At 40.7% G+C, this 18,740-nt stretch overlaps 1 protein-coding gene across 5 annotated transcripts in view; it reads right to left on the bottom strand.

Moving 5' to 3' along the window:
• Positions 1 to 59: 59 nt before the first annotated feature.
• The window catches only part of LOC135449369 (WASH complex subunit 2A-like), a 34,487-nt gene continuing 15,806 nt past the window's right edge, over positions 60 to 18,740 (bottom strand). For 3 of the 5 annotated variants that reach the window (XM_064716292.1, XM_064716291.1, XM_064716293.1), the window contains 13 exons: positions 18,489 to 18,605; positions 16,926 to 17,089; positions 16,378 to 16,489; positions 15,462 to 15,647; positions 14,252 to 14,434; positions 12,015 to 12,143; positions 11,705 to 11,800; positions 9,406 to 9,522; positions 7,761 to 7,823; positions 6,860 to 7,072; positions 4,508 to 5,110; positions 3,711 to 3,885; positions 60 to 543 (listed from right to left, as the gene is read on the bottom strand). In XM_064716292.1, coding sequence (XP_064572362.1) covers positions 407 to 543; positions 3,711 to 3,885; positions 4,508 to 5,110; positions 6,860 to 7,072; positions 7,761 to 7,823; positions 9,406 to 9,522; positions 11,705 to 11,800; positions 12,015 to 12,143; positions 14,252 to 14,434; positions 15,462 to 15,647; positions 16,378 to 16,489; positions 16,926 to 17,089; positions 18,489 to 18,605 — 2,295 coding nt within the window. In that variant the 3' untranslated portion in view covers positions 60 to 406. The remainder of the gene's footprint in view (positions 544 to 3,710; positions 3,886 to 4,507; positions 5,111 to 6,859; positions 7,073 to 7,760; positions 7,824 to 9,405; positions 9,523 to 11,704; positions 11,801 to 12,014; positions 12,144 to 14,251; positions 14,435 to 15,461; positions 15,648 to 16,377; positions 16,490 to 16,925; positions 17,090 to 18,488; positions 18,606 to 18,740) is intronic. The other 2 variants (XM_064716295.1, XM_064716294.1) reach the window with 2 other exon arrangements.

Raw genomic sequence — 18,740 nt, 5'->3', positions numbered from 1 at the left:
ACTCAAGTCATGATGCACACATTCTAAGCAAGAAGAGGAAAGTAAGACGTGCAGACAGATCAAGTTTAACAGACTCCATTTACTATTTATCAATTATTTTATCTATAGATCTGTTCAATAAAACAAACTATACTTTATATAATAGATTACTTCATTGCAGGTATTGCACAGGCTGTATTCATCTCGGCACCATGGAAACATGATAGCAGGAGGTTACTGTATTTTTTAAAAAATATATAATTTAGCAGAATTAGACTAGCACAAGAGAATACTAACCATTTTAAATGGGTAATCTCACTTAAATATGCATGTCCATCTCATTCCAGTTCTAGTGAATTAGAGAATCCAGAGTATTAGTACTGGACAGGGCTAAGGAAGGCTGCTTCTCTGCAACACATCCCCTTGACTACTGGCCTCCAAAGGCATTCAGCGGGTCATCAAATGTGCTCAGGATCTTGCTTTCAGATTTTGGTTCTGAGGCTGCTTGGGAAGATCTGGTTTTAGGAGTAGGTATCTTGACTTGGCTGCTAGAGAAGATATCATCTAAAGAGGGGAACAAAAAATAGATTTTAATGAGAAGTGACTACTAAACAGAAGCAACATTGTACACAAGAGACTCCATCACACAGCAGTGACTGCCAAGGACATTCTGTGATAAACAAATTCTTTCCTGCTACTTGCAATTCTGAATGCATTTGTAAGGACATACATGGGAGTTGTTAGCTGTTAAGATTTTTTTTTTCCTTCTTAGTAGACAGCGTAATACTTGTATTTTATAACATGTTCAGGTTCTCACAAGCATTTGTAAAGTACTAATAAATTAAAGCTCCACAATAAATTCTATCATGCAAGTGCCAGATAACATCCCTCTTTATCTAGAACATTAGTGTCTGAGGAACCTGAGAGATCCAAGAGCTGTGAGGTTGTTGCTAAAGAAAATCCAAAGAGGAAAAGATGGTGGTTTCTAGCAACTACTGTGGTGATATTCACTAACCATGAGTCTAGTGTACAGCACAGTAAGAACATAATAAAAATCCCCTGAGAACAGACCATTGCTAAGATGCAAGGAGGCAGACAGCTATAACCACTATCCTGATGAACATTCAAGAAGTCTGTACAGTTTTGAATCAAGATCTTGCAGCGCCTCCCTCAATACAAGCATATCTGTTGTGAATAACCAGGATCACAAAGTGGACAAATATCACACTGCCATTAAGGCAGAGGACAACAATACGTAGAAATTAAATCATCCAACATAGATAGCCTGTGTCAGCTGCAGAGCTCACAGTCCTGCTGTGGCTAGAACTGATTGTGTTCAGGACTGTGCTCATGAAAGAGATGAAGCTGCTACCATACACGTGCTGAGGGGTTACCATGAGGTTTCCTGAGCGTACACAACAGTGTATCTTGTACTCTAAACTAAGAAATTTAGGATACTCAGATTATGCAGTCAGAGTATAAAACCAAAAAAATTAAAAGCCTTAGATATGAGGATCACTAGTGATTCACAAGGCCAGTGTAAATAACACATAACTGGTCTTGAATCCCTATGAAGAAAATATGGGTGTTATATAGAGGTTAATATAGCCACTGAGTCTAACTCGTCAGAGCATGGCTCTAATAACAGCAAAGTTGTGGGTTTGATCCCCATATGGACCATTCATGTAAGAGTCAGACTTGAGGATCCTTGTGAGTCCCTTCCAACTCAGAATATTTTATGAATTACTAATCCAGAGTATAGAAACCCAGAGTATAATAGTTCAATCTTCAGCACGCAGCCTAACCTTGAGCAGAGGCCAAGCACAATGTGGTCTATCAAAAAGTGTTTCCCTGTCTCTTCTCACTACTTCCAATTCAGCATGTGTCTGCTACTGTGCTGATCATAGGGATTACACAGGAATAATCCAGGACCACATTTCAACACAAGAGTAGTTTAGAAAGGCAGCAAAACAGAGTAATCCCCTACTGGCATCACTCCAAAGCAAGAAGCTATTACATGGATTAGCTTTACAGCAGAGGGGAAGTACAGAGACTGCCCTAAGCTGTAGAGGTATCACTCCTATTTTTTATAAAGAGGCTTAAAGAACACAAACATTTTGCCCAGGGAAAACAGTATTTGTCAGAGTGCAAGAAAGCTCAGTGACCATTTTGAAGACAGGCAGAGGTGACATCAGCTATAAGGTGATTAGGGACTCTAGTGACTGAAAGGTGTGGTAGGATGAAAGAAAACAGCCTGCAGCCTTCATCCCCTCTCAAACTGCAGCTGAAATTTACTGTTTCATTTGCAGCAGAAAGGTTCTCCTAAGACAAACACACACAGCTCTGTAAAAGTGCTACCACCATCACTTAAGCCAGCCCTTAATGTGAAATGTAGGCAAGTGCCAGTTCCACAATTCTACTACTGAACACTCACATCTTCAGGCATCTCCCTGCACTCCTGTGGGTGTGGTGGAGCTCCATGGGCATTAAGGAGCTGCATACCTCTGGCTGTACCACTGAATAGTCACCACTCCACGGGAAGATGAAGTCCATCAGATGCAGGTACTTTAGGTGCAATAGGCATCAAGATCAGCTGTGACATCAAACACAAAGCTCTAGCACCAGAGTTGATGTCAAAAGTGGAAGTACAAACAACAGGTTCTGTTGTGGCTAATTTTCAAGTGGGACTCTACAACTGTTTTTTTCAACATTCAGTTCAGATTTTTCTGTTGAATATTTGGAAGGGGTAACTGCTTGGCAAATTTTTTTTCACTTACTATAGACTACATGAAAAAATGTAAATTATTAAAATAAGATTTTTAAAAAAATCATCCAATATGTATTTCAAATACCTTTCTAATAAACCTTTAAGTCCTATTTTTTATATCAATCAAGAAGATTTTGAAATCTCAAGATGCTCATTCTCCAGCAAGTTTTCTAGCACATTTACAGACTTCAGCCATCAGGCTAGAGTGCTTAGCAGCAGTCCAAGTAAAACAGTGGTAAGTCAGATTCAATTTGAGTAAGTCAGAGGGAATGAAGACTTGACAAGAACCAAAGCCGGAGAAGAAATTTTGTCTTAGAAAAGAAATACATGCAATCTCAAAGAGCTATGTACATGAAGAGTCTGAGAACAGACAGAGCTGAGGATCACATTACTTTCAGTATCTCTGCTGATGGAGAAGAAAGAAGCATGCTTTGTGCATCATTTCACATTACTACTCACTGTTTTTTCAACAAATTTTACATAGCAAACATTTGGTTTCAGGTGTAGTATCTGTAAATTGTCCTGGGTACATGAATGTAAACAAAAGCTTATGGGCTCCAAGGTAGTTAACACAATAGTAAAGGTGGGATGGACAGAGATGATAGTTTGCTTGTAACAGTGATTCATCTGAAAATGCAATACGAAAAGAAAAAGCTGAGCAAATTGAAATACGGAATCTGTCTCAGAGCCATAACGTGAGATGAGTCTCTTAGGAACTTGTCTGGAGTAATTCCCTACAGGAATTAAACTTTTTCTCAGAACAATTTTAGACTCTCTCCTAAACTACTTTAATGCCATGCTAGTTCTACAAATCTAGAAAATTCTCATCCAAGATTAAAATCCAAAGATGACTAGAGATTTCAGAGAAGCTGAAAAGCAGAAGGTCCTAAAGCATCTTAGATTAATGCAATTCAGGACAACAGTACAAGACTACTAGCAAGATTTTGCTTATGCATACACTTACCCATATCATCATCAAATATGGATTTTTGTTCCACCTTCTTCTTGGTCTTCTTTTCTTTTGGTTTTGCAGTTAGATCCGCAAAAATATCAATGTTATCATCAAACAGGTTTGTCTCTGGTATTTTCTCTTTAATTTTGGTCACTGGCTTAATTGCCTCAGTAGCAAATATATCATCCTTGAAGAAAAATAAAGATCTCATCAATCCACAACACACTTCAAGAGAATAGTCAAATTATCTGTACACAGCAGCTGAGATGTTTAGAAGACTTGGGTTTCCTGGGCTTATCAGACAAAGGTTGAACTCAGCAATCTGAGAGGTCTTTGCCAACCTAACTAGCAAGAAGTTTGAGACCCTTTTCCTCATGGGGGACTCAGCAAAAGTGCCTTAGTAGTGGATTGTACACAGGTCAAGTACAGCTCACAGAGGCCTGTATCAAGTGCCCAGCCCACCAATTTTATTCCTTTTTTTAAAGTGTTATTTAGTTGCTGGGAATTGAACAGACAGTTAATAAATTAGAACCAAATACCTTATTATTCTGAAAAAGGTATGCTGTCACAGCACATTCAGTGCATGCCAGCGCTGTGTTAAGACTCCACCTTTTAAACTACTGCTGTTAGTCAGGGGCTGAACAACCAAAGAGTTTCTATATCCCAGCAGTGGAGCAGGATTCAGAGTTTACTTCACTCCCTTATCCTGCACACCCCATCCTATTCAGCAGCCTCCATTAAGTCTAATTTAGAGGGGTCTACATATGGACCTGGGAAACAAAAACCAACGTGGCAGGTTCAGACATTACCTCAAAGATATCTTGGGCAGTAGGGTCAGCTGCTTGGTGGACAGCAGATTTTAACTCCTTTTTTCCAGTTTTTTGAGAGGTGAAGAGAGAATCTTCCTCTTCCTCCAAAAAAGGTATAGGGCTGCTTTTTGTTGAAGACTTTTGTTGTACAGGCTGGAAGAGATCATTGCTGTCCTGGTCACCCAGATCAGGCTTTTTCTCCCTGCCCTTTATGGGTTTGTTAGCCATACTGTCTGGCATTCCTTCCTTCAGCTTTGGTTGTGTAACTGGTCTGGATGTTGAGCTACTTGCAAAAAGGTCTTCAGATTCAAATAGATCATCCCCATTTTCTGTGGATTCTGGAGGAAGGAGTTTGTTTGTCCCAGCAGACAAAACACTGCTGTGAGCTGGTAGTGACAAGCTGGAGAGAAAGCCATTTTCCTTGGACTCTGCTTCAGCAGCAAGAGGCTCCTTTATGCTCTCTACTGCTGACATCTGTTTTGGTAGAGAGAATTGTGCCTCTTTATTAGTGTCCATGTCCTCACTCACTTCAGCCTCTCGGGCAGCCAGACGCCGCGCCATTCTGCTTGGGGGTCTGCGCTTCCCTGAAACCCTGATCCTGGTCTGCAAGCAAGAAGAAAAGCAAAGCAGGTCATACATAAGGAAAAAGCCCCACAGGATATTCAAGTCTGGAGTAGTTAGGAGAAAGATTTAGAAATATAACCTAGGATTTCTGATTTGCTGCCCTTTCCACAGCGATGGAACTGGTGTACAAAAGCAACAGCACTTGCAAATAGAGTCACAACAGGTCAGCAAGCCACTCTAGCCCCTTGGCTTCAGGTAATAGCTTAGTCAGCCTGTCACCTTGCTAATCTAGGGGATTTTACAGTGCAGTTCAAGCCATGACTAATTGTATTTTCCACACAATTTCATTTTATGTATAGCCTGTTGCAGTTAATTGCTGCTTTTAAGGAAGCCCCCTGCAAGTTTCCATTACAGCCTCTCCCCTATCCCACATGGACAGGAGTATTTACATGGGTAGGAAATAGATCACTACAACTTCTTCCCTTTTGTTAATTGCTTCATGCACTGTTCTTTGAAAGAGCAGAATGCTGGGAAGGTTGCTTTGTTCCAGCCGTTGGAAAAAAAGTGCATTTGACTGGATATATTTACATTCAAAGTTGAAAGGTTGAAGAAGCAATGTTATGCCAAAATTACAGCATCTAACCTGAGCCACAAAAAGCACTCACTCTATAGTTACCAAGATGCTTCTTCTCAGATTACTTATGTAAAAAACATGCATCATCACTACACTAAAATCAGCATTCAAGGTTGGCAATATGCAGCTACAGGCAGTCTATTCTTTGCAGGCCTATCTATTTAAAAGTATCATAATAGAGAGCTTTGTCTGTTGGAACACGCTGCTATTGGAAACAACTATGCCTACACAGTAATGCACCAGGCTGATGTACAAGCTTCAAACCCTGTCACTAAGGGGTCATGTCAGCCCTGGTTGTTGGTGGCTGCTGTATCTTTCCAAGTCATCTCTGCTGCTCATCGAGTAATGAACAGCCTCATCAGCATCAGAGGAGGAAAGAATCAAAGTTAAAATCTTAAGTTATCTTACTCAAACTGCTGCTGTCAGGAAACGCCACAGACTTATAAAATCATAGGCACCTAGATGAAATCTTAACTACATGGCTGACACTTCCATTTTTTAAAAGAACAACTAAGTCTCTAATTAGAATATGTCTTTTGCAGTCCATAAAGTAGAAAGTATGAGTGAAAAACAAGAAACAAGTGAGTCAGGAGGCAGAGATTTGCCACATCAAAAGCTGTAACACTTCTTTTTGTTTTCCTTTGTGTGAAAACAAAAGTTTTCCTTGAAAAAGAAGTGAGACTTACAGTTCAGGACAGTGTGACATTTTTATCCACAGAGGAGTTAAAGGTCACCCTACAGCAGTGATGTGTTCTGGATAGCTTGTGAAAGCAGCTGCCTGTAACCTGTTTTATAGTTAGCCTAGCAAGATGTCTTTTAAATATTTTTTTGGGTTGGTTTCTCCTGGGATGGGACAAGATGTGATGCTAACATACCTTCAACCAACAGGGAAATCCAGTATTTGGAAAAGGTACTCATGTACTTTAAAAGGCATCAGGTATCTGCATAAGCCCCTCACTGAGCTAAGTATAGGTGCTAAGCTAGACTTTCTCTTCAGTGATCCACAGAAGTGAGAAGGGATTAGATTTTCACAGTCCCATTTAGATTCAGATAAACCACACTGTTAGCAGAACTTGCATACCAAAACAAACTCCTGCACGAGGACAGATTGTGTTTATAAACCCCCTTCCTCTTATCCTAAATACCAAGGTTACCTTATTGGCGTTGTGCAAGGTGTCTGCTTGCATGGGCTGATCAAAGCTTACACCCATCTCTTCATTGCTTCCTGTGGCAGAGAAGGTTTCACTGTTCTGCACCTCCTTGGGCTCATGTAATGGAGTGTCCAGCACTGGTAAGGGGGACTTGAGATTGGAAACCTTAGGCATGGCACCAGGTAGTAAGGCTGAAGGGTTAATAGCTAAGTTAGCCTACAAAACAGGGACAACAAAAACATACACACAGAGAGAGATCACATTACTACTGCTCCAGAGCAGGCATTGCCCCAGAGAAGCAGCAAGAACTAGTGTATCTCGGTAAATAAGTTCTACTTCTAAAGTACCCGGCTTTTCTCAGACTTAAGAACTTCTTTGTCTCCCACAAGCTCAGTCTCACTAAAATTGTGGAGTGGTCAACACTATTATTCTGTGTAAGAGCTTCAGGAACAGCAGGGTCAGGTTATGCCAGACCAAACACCTACGTAGATCAATATTCTGTCTGAGGAGACAATGATTCTGACTTTGAATGGTACTGTGATATAGACAGTTATTTGTCATTTTGTGTCAGAAGGGACATAACCATAGTCCCCCCTAAAAGTCTCTAAACCTACTTAATAGTGCTAAGAACAATAGCAGTTCAAAGTGGAGCCCACCCTCTGCCCCCCCAGCATGAGTAAATAGTGCTGCTTAGAGTCAGGACTGAAACAGAAGGAGGAAATAATATTAAACATGCGATACAGAAAAAGCAATCAAAAATATGCCATCTGAAAAAAAATAATAATGTTGCAAGAATAAGGTAAGGAAGCAATAAGATTTTGGTTCAGGGAAAGCTATCAGTGAGGCAAGGAAGATTTTCTTTTTTTTTTTTTTTGAAAGTTAAAGTGCCAGTAAAGTTAATTACTTGTAGCTTTCCAATCCGAGATGAAGGCTCTTTGGTTTTAATGGGAACAGGACCTGTAGATTTCTGCACAAAATTACATTGGATTAAACAAGTTGACAAGTTGTTATCAACCAACTATAGTTTTCATTTTAATACATGTATAGAAAGTAGCTAATTGCTTACCAATTTTTTCTGAAGATACCTTGTTATCATAACATTCTACCATTAGAGCTATAGTCACAAAGTTTTCAGCTTCCCACATGCGATGGCCCCATCTTCATTACATTTCATTCACCCATCCTTCTACCCAATATTACACTTTGCCATGGTAACTGAACAGCATCCATCTTTTCCAGGTCACTGCCATCACTAGGACAGATAAGACAGCTGCCCTCAGGCAGGACAGCAATCTTCTTTCTCCTTGCTTATTCTGTGCCCTGGTGATATGAAGCCATATTGCCAGGCAATGATCTAACTTTTCTCTTTGTGACTGGCTGTAACAGGGCTACAGACTTCAATGAAGCCCACATGGAAGCCAAGAGAGCTTCAAAACTGTTCCACTCAGACTTCAAAAAAAAACCAGCTTCAGAGAAGTGAGTGTTCCTCTAAAAAAAACCAGGCCAGTAGTGCTAGAAAGAAGACTAGGCTACAGAAGCAGCTGTTTGGTCTGAAGACTTGGGCCAATTATAGGACTCAAGGAATGAATCAAATCAGCTAAGGTGCACTTCCCATGGCTTGCTCTCCACAAGTTTGAAGTCTGCATGGTTCTGTGAGTTAGGTAATAGTGCTGTTGGTATGACTGGGCAGTCAGAACTCCTTCAGCTACGTTGAAGTAACTGAGACTTTGCAAGAGTTACAACACTAGTTTGAAGGGCTTGAGAGCATGACAGAGGAATCCTAGCATCTGAGGAGATTTTTCTCTACTTAATTGCATATGGTGTTCAGCTTAACCTCAGACAGGCTAAAACCATTCCTAAGCTGGCTGTAGCTACAGTAGCTACAAAAAACAGGAAGATGAGCCTGGTTTTAAACTTAAAGAACACTTTACAAAAAGGGAAGACATGCTACAGGTGTCCTCTGTGTTCTTCAGCCCAGCGGAAAAAAAGAAACTCCCACTCCCTACAACAAAAAGCTGATCTTGTACACATGAAAATCCATCAAGCACCTCTGGTGAGACACAGACCAGAACTCTGAACCAGATCACCTCTCCCAGAGACTCTTGGTTCTGCAAGATTAAGGACAGGAGTCTTGTTTACTCACCAAAGAGACTCCAAGATAGGAGTCTCAACTGACACAGATTTGTGCTGCATGCCCTGATCTCCTTTCTGAGAAAGGCTGCCTTTAAAGACCACATTCACACCAACAGACACTGGCACTTCAGAGAAGAAGAAACAACTAATTTTCAGTACCTAGGGTGTAGCTCTTCACTGTCATTTCACTTTTTAAAGTGAAATGTGCAAGTACAATGAATAAAACATCAATAACATTTAAACTTCTTGCTACTAACAATGCACCTGGTGATAAGCAGAGCAGTTTGGTCACACACTGCTGCCTGGCAGCCAGTGAATCCAGGCATTACTTTTCATCTTTCCAAGACAATTAAAACAGGATTATACATCTCCTTTTTCTTTGCATGCTGTTCAAGACACAAGATTTAAGTACTTGCCTCTGTGGTTGCTGCCTTCAGAGTCTCATCTTGCTTGGCACTTAAAGCATTTTCTAAGTTACTGCTCACTGAGGAAGGGCCAACACTGGTCTGAAGAGTTTTCTTCTCGGCCATTTTCTGAAAGCATTATGGGCACAAGTCAACATGAAAGGGGTAAAAAGCATGGTGTGCAGATCCAAAAAAAAACCAAACCCAAAACCCCAAAAGAACACAAGCAAAAATCTTTAAAATCTTCCTTTTAACAGAACAGAAAAATGTCCACATCTTTTGATCCTGCTGTGCATAGTTGTATTTGGTTTGCATGGCCAGGTTTTGGTAGCGGTGGTGGGGAGCTACAGGGGTGGATTTTGTGAGAAACTGGTAGAAGCTTTTTCCATATCTAGCAGTGCCAATCCCTGGTGGCTCCAAAGATGGATGTGCTGCTGGCCTAGGCTGAGCCAATCAGGAACAGTGGTAACCCCTCCGTTATAACATACTTAAGAAAAAAAAAAAAGTTTTTGCACAGATGTAATTGCAGCCAGAAAAGAGTGGGATGAGAACACGGGAGAGGAACCGCCCTGCAGACACCAAGGTCAGTGCAGAAGGAGGGAGAGAAGGTGCTCCAGGCACTGGAGCTGAGATGCCCCTGCAGCCTGTGGTGCAGACCATGGTGAGGCAGCTGTGCCCCCTGTAGCCCATGGAGATCCACACGGGGGCAGAAATTCACTCACAGCCTGTGGAGGAGACCCAGCCAGAGTGGGTGGGTACCTGAGAGGAGGCTGGGAACCCAAAGGAGGTCTGGGTCCAGGCAGGGACCTGCAGAACTGTGGGAGAGGAGCCCACACTGGAGCAGGTCTCCTGGTAGGACTTGTGACCCTGTGGGGGACCCAGGTTGGGCCAGGCTATGCCCAAAGGACTGCACCCCATGAAAGGGTGACCCCATGGGATGGACTTAGGCTGGGGAAGTTCATGGAGAACTGTCTCCTATGGGAAGGACCCCATGCTGCACCAGGGGAAGGACTCCCCTCTCTGAGCAGTGGCAGAAACAAGGTGTGATGAGTTGACCTAAACTCCTATTTCCCATCTCCCTGCACAGGGGGGATAGGAGGTAGAGCCGGGAAAGAGAGACAGATGGGAGAAAGGTGTTTTTAAGGTCTTATCTTACTTCTCATTATTCCACTCTGATTTTGATAGAAATAAATTCAACTATTATCTCTAATTCAAATCTGTTTTGCCTGTGTAAGTATTTTGTGCATGATCTCTCCCAGTCCTTGTCTCAACTCATTTATATAAAATATATAACTTTGTTATATTTTCTCTCCCCGTCCAGCTGCAGAGGGGAGTGAGGGGCTTTGGTGACTGTCTGGCATCTTGCCAAGGTCAGCTGACTACAACAATAGGCATGGAATTATGGCTCTGCAAAGCAAGGGTCTTCCATTCCTCCATTCCTTTAGTCTACCTCAACCTTTGCTGTCTGTGCTAACAATTATTAATGAGAGTTTCAATAAACTCTCAAATGCATACATATTTCCTCATGAACTAAACAGCAGAGAAAATAAAAGCACAACACTAACTAAGGAATTGTGCTATTTTTATATTTTATGGAGCAACCAGGCTCCATATATAGTCTCCCAAGTATTAATTACTTAAGACTACTCTGTCCAGAGTCCTCAAAGAAATAGCTTTCAGGAACTATTGTCAGTTTTCTAGCCTAACTTCCAGCTATAGACATGAATATAGACTAAAGTAAAAGTTAGTTTCAATTTAATTAATATAACTGTATTTAAAAGTAGCAGTTTAAAATGTATGTTATGACTTTGACCTCAGATCACCTGTAACACAGTTTAGTTCATTACTGCACCTACTTCCCCTTTAAAAGCAATTGGGTGACCATGAGGATTTTAACACTGTATCATTACCTGAGATCAAACCAACCTGCAGAAACTTGAATTACACAACTCTCAGAGCACAGCTCATCAGTCATGCATAAAGCACAGGGAAGTAATATCAGCAAATTAAGCAATTAAACAAAACAAACTCTACTACTCTGATTTCTGCTCAGGTGTGCTGTCTTACACCTAAGCCAGTCCCAGGTGTACATAAAAGGAAACAGAATCCAATTATTTCATCCCTGCTCTGAGAGACCCAAGGCATCTGTTTGCTCCCTATGTCTTCAGGGTCACAATGACCATTTCTGTTCTCTCAAAAAGATTTGAAAAGTCACTTAATTTCTTGTGGGCATACAAATGGAGAAAATCCCTTCCCTACACTTCTTTCCCATCTCTTTTACTTAAGGCATTTACAATAGAGAAGCAGGTACCGGAATGTTTGTTTTAGCAGTACTGAAGAGATCATCCTCATCATCATCCCCAAACAGCCCTCCTCCAGGTGACGGCTTCAGGATGCGGCTCGCAGACTAAAGAAACACAGGACAAAGAAAAGGTGTGTCACAGACCCACACAAAGCTCATCCCTTTCAGCCCATGATGCCAGAATATAACTGACATTAGCATTTGGCCCTCCCTGGAAATCAGTGACCTCTAAGCTGTGCCCAAACAAGGAACATCAGTACACTGAACACTCCAAAGATTGCTTTTAAACAGGAGGTTCAGAGGAAGGCTTTGAACTCACCATTGACTTCTTGGGGCTGGCAAAGAGGTCAACATCTGGGTCATTGTCCTTCTGAAGTTTGTGACTGAAGAGAAGCTCTTCATCTTGAAAGACCCCAGTGCTTTTGGGCCCAGTACTTTTCTCAGAAGCCTGGAAGGAGGAGAAAGGTCCACGCAGTGAGAAACTCCCTCTGTGAGGAGGTTATTTGCCTCATGATAAGGCAGGCTACAATTCCCTGAGGCTACACTACAGCCCTGTACTGGTAACAAAAATACAACTTTAACTGCTGGTTGTTTTATTTTGACCAAATTTGCAAAACTTACAATGTAAATATTTGTATTTACAGTTCAATTTAATGAGAAGCCATTCACCACAATATCTGTGTCTGCTGATCTAAGATCCAGCTGCTACTATTTACTTTAAAGCTCCCTTCAAAAGGAAAACAAAAACTTTTCAGTATGTTATCACAACTGTACAGTAAGGTTTATATCCCAGTAAGACTTTTATGTCTCAAAAATTTCAGTTAAGGATGCAGGACATAGTAGTGAAAGGAAGAGAATCTCTTGGTTACCTTCCTAAGTGATATTTTCAAAGAAGAATAAAAAAATAGATTTTTTTTTAACAAAAGGCCAGTAAAGCTATTATTGTTGCTAGACTCCCTGTTCTTCTCCTGTGCAAGCAAGCAAACACCCACATGGAGGAACAGAACATACTGCCTTTGGCAAGAACTTGTACTTTCAAATTTGCTGCTGTGGGGAAGATTGCAGTTACCCACATCACCCTGTAAGTCCTCCATTACCTGGTAATGAGTATCAGCTCCAGCACCAAAACCAATGCCTGTGTATGACCATGGTCATTGCAGGCACCCAGGTGCAAAGACAAAGGCCCCACTCAAATGTCCAGGTAAAGACCCATATCTGGGTTTTACCACTCATTTGTCCCTATTAAAACAACTCAAATTAAAGGATGCCCCTTCAGAGCACGACTGGCTGTCCAATACTATGACATCAGACAAAATCCAGGCAGCAAGAGTGGTCTTCATAGGAGTAAAGCCTGATTCTACCCATTCCTATTTAAGACTCCATGAACCCCAAGGGGCTGCCTAAATTTAATTTCCAGTACACCACTTTTCATCCATACACCCTCTCCTATGATTTTTACTACTGTAATTTCTTTATTACATTCTCAGTCTCTCTCTGCCCCAGCTTTAATTTCGTATCAGAAGCCAGGTGACATTTTTAGAGCACTAGAACTACTGTTTATGCCCAGATATGTGAAAACCTAATGCAAATCTAGAATTATCCACACACAAGTTGAAATAAGCCAGAAAAGCACCTTTCAGATTTGCCTATCAAAAAGGTTAAATTCATAAATTACTGTTCTGATTTTTGCACTTCAGCACCTTAATCACTTTGTGACTATTATATGCTGAAAGATGAGAACTTTGAAGGAAAGATTTGAATAGATTTCTATTTCATAAGACAGGTGTGACTTCTTTCAATCATCTCCCAGTGTGCTCCCCACAAAAAACCAAACACAGTATTCATTCACAAGTGATAAACAAGGGCCCAAGCTAACTATCCATTTTAACTCAGGAGCTGCTCTAAACTGTTTTTTCTACAACAGTCATCTATTTCATTAAATTCCAAGGGCTTCTGAGTAAAGTGTACATAGCTTTTAGGAGTGGCTGCTTACTTTACATGGTCACACTAAGATGACAAAACCTTGTGGTACACTGTGGTATATAGTATATAACTTTTCACCCTACTTTAAACTTACAGAAAAAATTTCAGTACATTTGCATCAAGTAGAAACAAGAATATTGCCATGGATTCAAGGATATTGCTGCTGAAAATTCCAAGTGCACCTCTTGATGGTACACACTATAGCAGAAAAGCCAGACTAATAATACGGTTGCTGGAAGCTTTTTAAAAAAATGAATACACATACCTCAAAAACAGAAGAAAACATAGGATTAAGGTAATTATTGTTGAACCTAAGTCTGAAGGCATATACCAAGCAAGCATACTGTAACACCGTTAAAAAAAAAAGGGAGATAAACCATAAGGCTTAAAACTCCACATTATTTTACTTCCTAGTGTATTTGACCTTGAGGAGTAACTGAAGAGTCAGTTCTGCAAAGCAAAAATCAAGTAGCTGCACTGAAACATCTATATAGAAATGTAAACAAAACCTTGCCTAGAAAAACAGAGATGGAAATACCATTTCTCAGTGTTCAAGAACATCCTTACACTCACCACATCAACTCCTTTCTGTGCATTTTTTATGCCATCATCATCTTCCAGTCTCTCCTCTTCTTCCTCCTCAAATAAGCTTAACACTTTCTTAGCTTGGCTTTTCACATCTTTCTCCAGAGCTGGTGGTGATGTTGCAAACAAATCTGAATTGTCAGCTGGCTCTGAAGATATTACTGTAAAAGGCTCCACCAAAGGAGAACAAAAGTAACACATCAGCCTGTTATTTATTTCTGGTTTGCCCAAAAATTCTGCTAAGCTTTCTTGGTTGAATACCACCAGTGGTCAGAGTTCTGCAATCATTACCAAGTAGGCACCTGTATTCAACTAATTTTTCCCAAGCAGACAGAATATCAATATGCAGCTTACCAAGAGACAGTTGATAAAGAAAAGAACACACCTTTCAGCTCTGAAAGGAAGACAAATTTCCTCCTGTACCCTACCCCATGGCACTACTGATAAGCAGCTTCCTGTGTAAGGCTTTTTCCTCATCTCTATGTCAGGCTGCATGTGCACCACAAGACTGCACCAATCAGCTTTACCACTATCCCTGAGTTACCTAGCTCATAACACTTGGGATACTTCAGAGTGAACAGCACTACCAGAACCTTAAATGTGCTCAGGAAAAGTGTGAGGAGTAAGAACTGCAAGGGAAATTCATCAGCTGGTAATTCCTCAACAATCACCCACTAAGACTATGCCCAAGATCAGTTCTGCTGAAGCCTCTGCAAAAATACACTCAATACTCATCAATACTGTTCTGTAACAGTATTGCCCAGCAGAAATTCACAATCCTGAAGGCCACAGTAACACTCATCACTTTATAAATCATCACTCATTATGGTGAAATAAAGTTACTGAGCTTGAAGAAAAATCTATACATTAATATAGGCTATGTTTTAAAGGAAAGCTTTGTTCATGTTAATGAAGATTACCCAACCCACTCTGGAGGGAAAATGGAAACAGATTCTGCCTACCTCCTTCCCCACCAAAAAACTCAATCCCTCTCAAGGACATCAGTTAAGAAACAACTTTGAAATGTTATTTAAACAATTTGCTGTTTGGCTGACAAGTGATTTTTCTAAATGGAGACAAAGGAACTTTTTCCTCCAATCCACAAAAATAATTCCGTGCCAGAGCAGCACTACTTGATTGTGGTTTTTTTTAACTGAATCTTTACCAAACTTCAGATTAATGTAAGAAAATCCCTCACTTTTTCCTTTATTTGCTGTCCTGCAACATCTGTTCCTTGAGGCACAGGAGCTGGTCTAGGCTTTTTTGAATACCACAATGTATCTTCTACCTGGTTAGACGTCACTGTTTCATCTGGCAGATCTTCCTTTTCCTCCTTTTCTTCTTCATTAAAGGTAGGTGGCGTGTGAGCTGGTTTTACTTTCTCCTGCAAAATCAGGAGAATGTTGGTGACACAGAATTGGTGTTTATATATAAAATGTGTATGTTGCTGTGGGATAGCAGAGTCTCAGTTTGCCTACTGCAGAGGTCTAGGACACTGGCAACATGCTTGACTTCTCTTATTTTCCTTCCATGGGACATTCTGGTTTGTAACTTTTAACTTCCAGTACTATGAGTTTTTGAATCTGGCTGAAGAGTGCCAGGAAGCACATGTACATGAATCCCTACTACAGATACAGCTCTGTTAATCCCTTGCATCTCATACTCTCAGTTGCAAAGCACAGCCAGGCTAAGCTTGTAAGACAGAGGATGGCAGGAGCACACAATAGGGAGGGTCAGTAAGAAGCCTGTTTACACATCTCAATCATCTTGGGTAGGGTAACATGAAAGGGTAACCCTGGCTACTGAGTCAGCAGTAAGCTGTTTGTTCCTTTTAGTGTTATTTAATGTTGAGAGCTTTCAGGACATCCTTAGGAAGGGCTTTCAGCATAAACCAAACAAATTTAGGGTAAGTGGTCAAGAAAATATTGAAGTCTCCATTAGGCTAACAGCAGTATGAGTATACATGTAAGAGTTAAGTCTTCCCTGTTCCCATTCCCAATTTGCTAATTACCATTATGTGAAATGAGTTAGACTTATATTCAGTACCTAACAACTATGACAGACTGTAAAATGATTGTGTGTTCCATGTTAGTTTTAAAAGAATGGGGAGTTACCACTGCAGCCTTGGCAGCTGAAGGGAGTAGCACTGACTGGGAGCTGAAGAGTGATTCTCCATTAATATCATCATCTTCAAATAACAATGATGGCTTCTGTGGCTTTCTTTGGCTGCAGTGAGAGGGAAGAAAGTGGAAAATTCAGTGGCCATGCACTGCATCTGTTTAAAAGTATCACTTAGGACCATCATTTGCAGCAAGTGTTCCCAGATATAGCACTTGGCTTCCTCACTGTCCCAATAATTCTAACACACTCTTTCTTGTCTACAAAGCTTTCTGCAGAAGTAAAAATAAAAAAAGGTCAAGAGGATTTTATATCACTGGCATAGAAATGGAAAGGCCAGTTCAGTGGTGGCAAGGAGAATGACCCACCACAGCTACAAAAGAGCCCAGCACTGCCCCTTCCTACTCACACGCCCCCCTACTTCCTCCTCAGCAACAGCACCAGGAACCAACACTTGCAATATGCCTGGGTCCATCTGGTTTTGGAAGGGCTGCTGGACTGTTGTGAATAAATGCCTCCCCACTCCCCTCCCAAGGACTGTCACCTCTCTTTAGTGATTGCAAATAAATCCTCCTCATCTTCTTCCTCAAAGAGACTTGTTGTCTTCACATCTTTAGCCTGACTGACAGTGCTTGCTGGTTTTGCAGGATCTTCTTTTCGGCCATCTTCAGAAGGAGGCTTAGCTGGCTTGGAGACATTCCAATGTTCCTTAAAAAGAAGGAACAAGTTTTCTTTTGTCTTGGTCAAAGCCACTTTGCAATCTTCTTTATAAGGAACACTTTGTCATCTTGGCAGTCCTTTCATCTCTCTACTAGTTGATTTAGCTGCCTGCATTTTAGCCACTGCAATGTGACATTGCTCAGGCTTTGTAAAGAGCCTGGTCACCTTCTGGCACACAATATTAATCCAGCAAAATACAGTACACACATTTTGTTACAGCTGCTCTTGACAACTGAGGTCAGTGTCAACTGCAGTGTCACAAGAGTAGGGCCACTCTGTACAACCTTACTGAAGCCACTTAAATAGTTAGCCAGTTTGATGTATGGGAAAACACAAGAAAAAAGAGAAAAACTCCACCACATATACACCCAAGACACCTTTAGTAGAGTGCTCAATGCTGCACTTACTTCCTTCACAGCAGTTCTCCCCCAGGCACCCACCTCCTCCCACATCTGCCACTTATTCAAGCCTACACACTAAACAAGATACTTCTGCTTGTTTGTTTTGCTATTCCCAGCATTTCAAGTGGTTTTCCCCAGTTTCTCACCTTTGTTTGATCTCTTTGTGAAAGGGATTACAGGCATGACAAAGTTTGAACTTGGTTTATTCTACACTAATATAAAAATGCATCTAAAGATATTACTGTTGCCTACTCAACAAGCAATTTAGGACAAGTAATAAAGTCTATGCAACAGAGTAATTTTGAGAGGTAGGAGGACTAAGAAGAGTCTGGATCCTATTCATATGAGCTAATTCAGAGGTTTCCAGAAAAGTTTTTAATTTTAAAGTTTTTAATTTACTTTAGTGTCTCTGGCTTTCATTTAAGATGGAGGACAATACCTAGCCCACCCCTAGAAGAGGGCTGCTTTATGGAAAGCCTAATTATTTATTTATCATTTTCCCATCCCTAGATTTAAAAAAGCAAAACATCCAAACAGAGAAAAAAAACCCCAAAACTTAAGCAAATAAAAATTCCAATAAACAAAACCAAATACAAAAGAAACCCATGTCAAAACAAAGAAAACCTCAACACACATCTATCTAGAACTGCTAAACTTTTCTTATGGAATTTAAAGCAGTAAGAACAAACTTATTTTTCCCTTTTAGTGTTTTTAAGTCAGATTTGTTGGCAACAGTCTTCATTTGCTATAAAATCTTCTATAAATTACATTGAAAGTACTGATTTTCTCTTCCACATGACTTCTATTACCTAGATCCTGTGAAAATTTGGATCAAGGATCAGCCTCCTTAGCTGCAAAAAAAGTCAAGGGATTGGGGCAGGCATGGCATGTGGACACAGCAGAGTTGGTCTGGGGTTCCCTTCTCAAAAGTTTTATAAAGCATAAAGCCCAGTAACTATTTTCAACCAAATCTCACTCCTCAGTACCTCCTCATCACTGCTGAACAATAAGCTGGAAGCTTTCTTGAGAGACCCTGACTGTTTTGCTCTTGCTTCTGGGGTCTTTTCCTGGTGCTTCTTGGCAGGTCCCACACCAAAGAGATCCTTAAAACAAAATAAAATATAGTATAAAAACATCAAAAGCCAAAGCCATCAAAAAGCTCATTGAGAAATCATCAGCACATAAGATACTGTTGCCATTCACTTCTCATGTAAGCAGGATACAGAAATGGTGTTTTT

Source organism: Zonotrichia leucophrys, chromosome 6 (assembly GCF_028769735.1).
Source record: "Zonotrichia leucophrys gambelii isolate GWCS_2022_RI chromosome 6, RI_Zleu_2.0, whole genome shotgun sequence".
Classification (NCBI taxonomy): domain Eukaryota; kingdom Metazoa; phylum Chordata; class Aves; order Passeriformes; family Passerellidae; genus Zonotrichia; species Zonotrichia leucophrys.
Note: the sequence above shows the minus strand (reverse complement) of the source record. Positions and strands in the feature narration are given on the sequence as shown.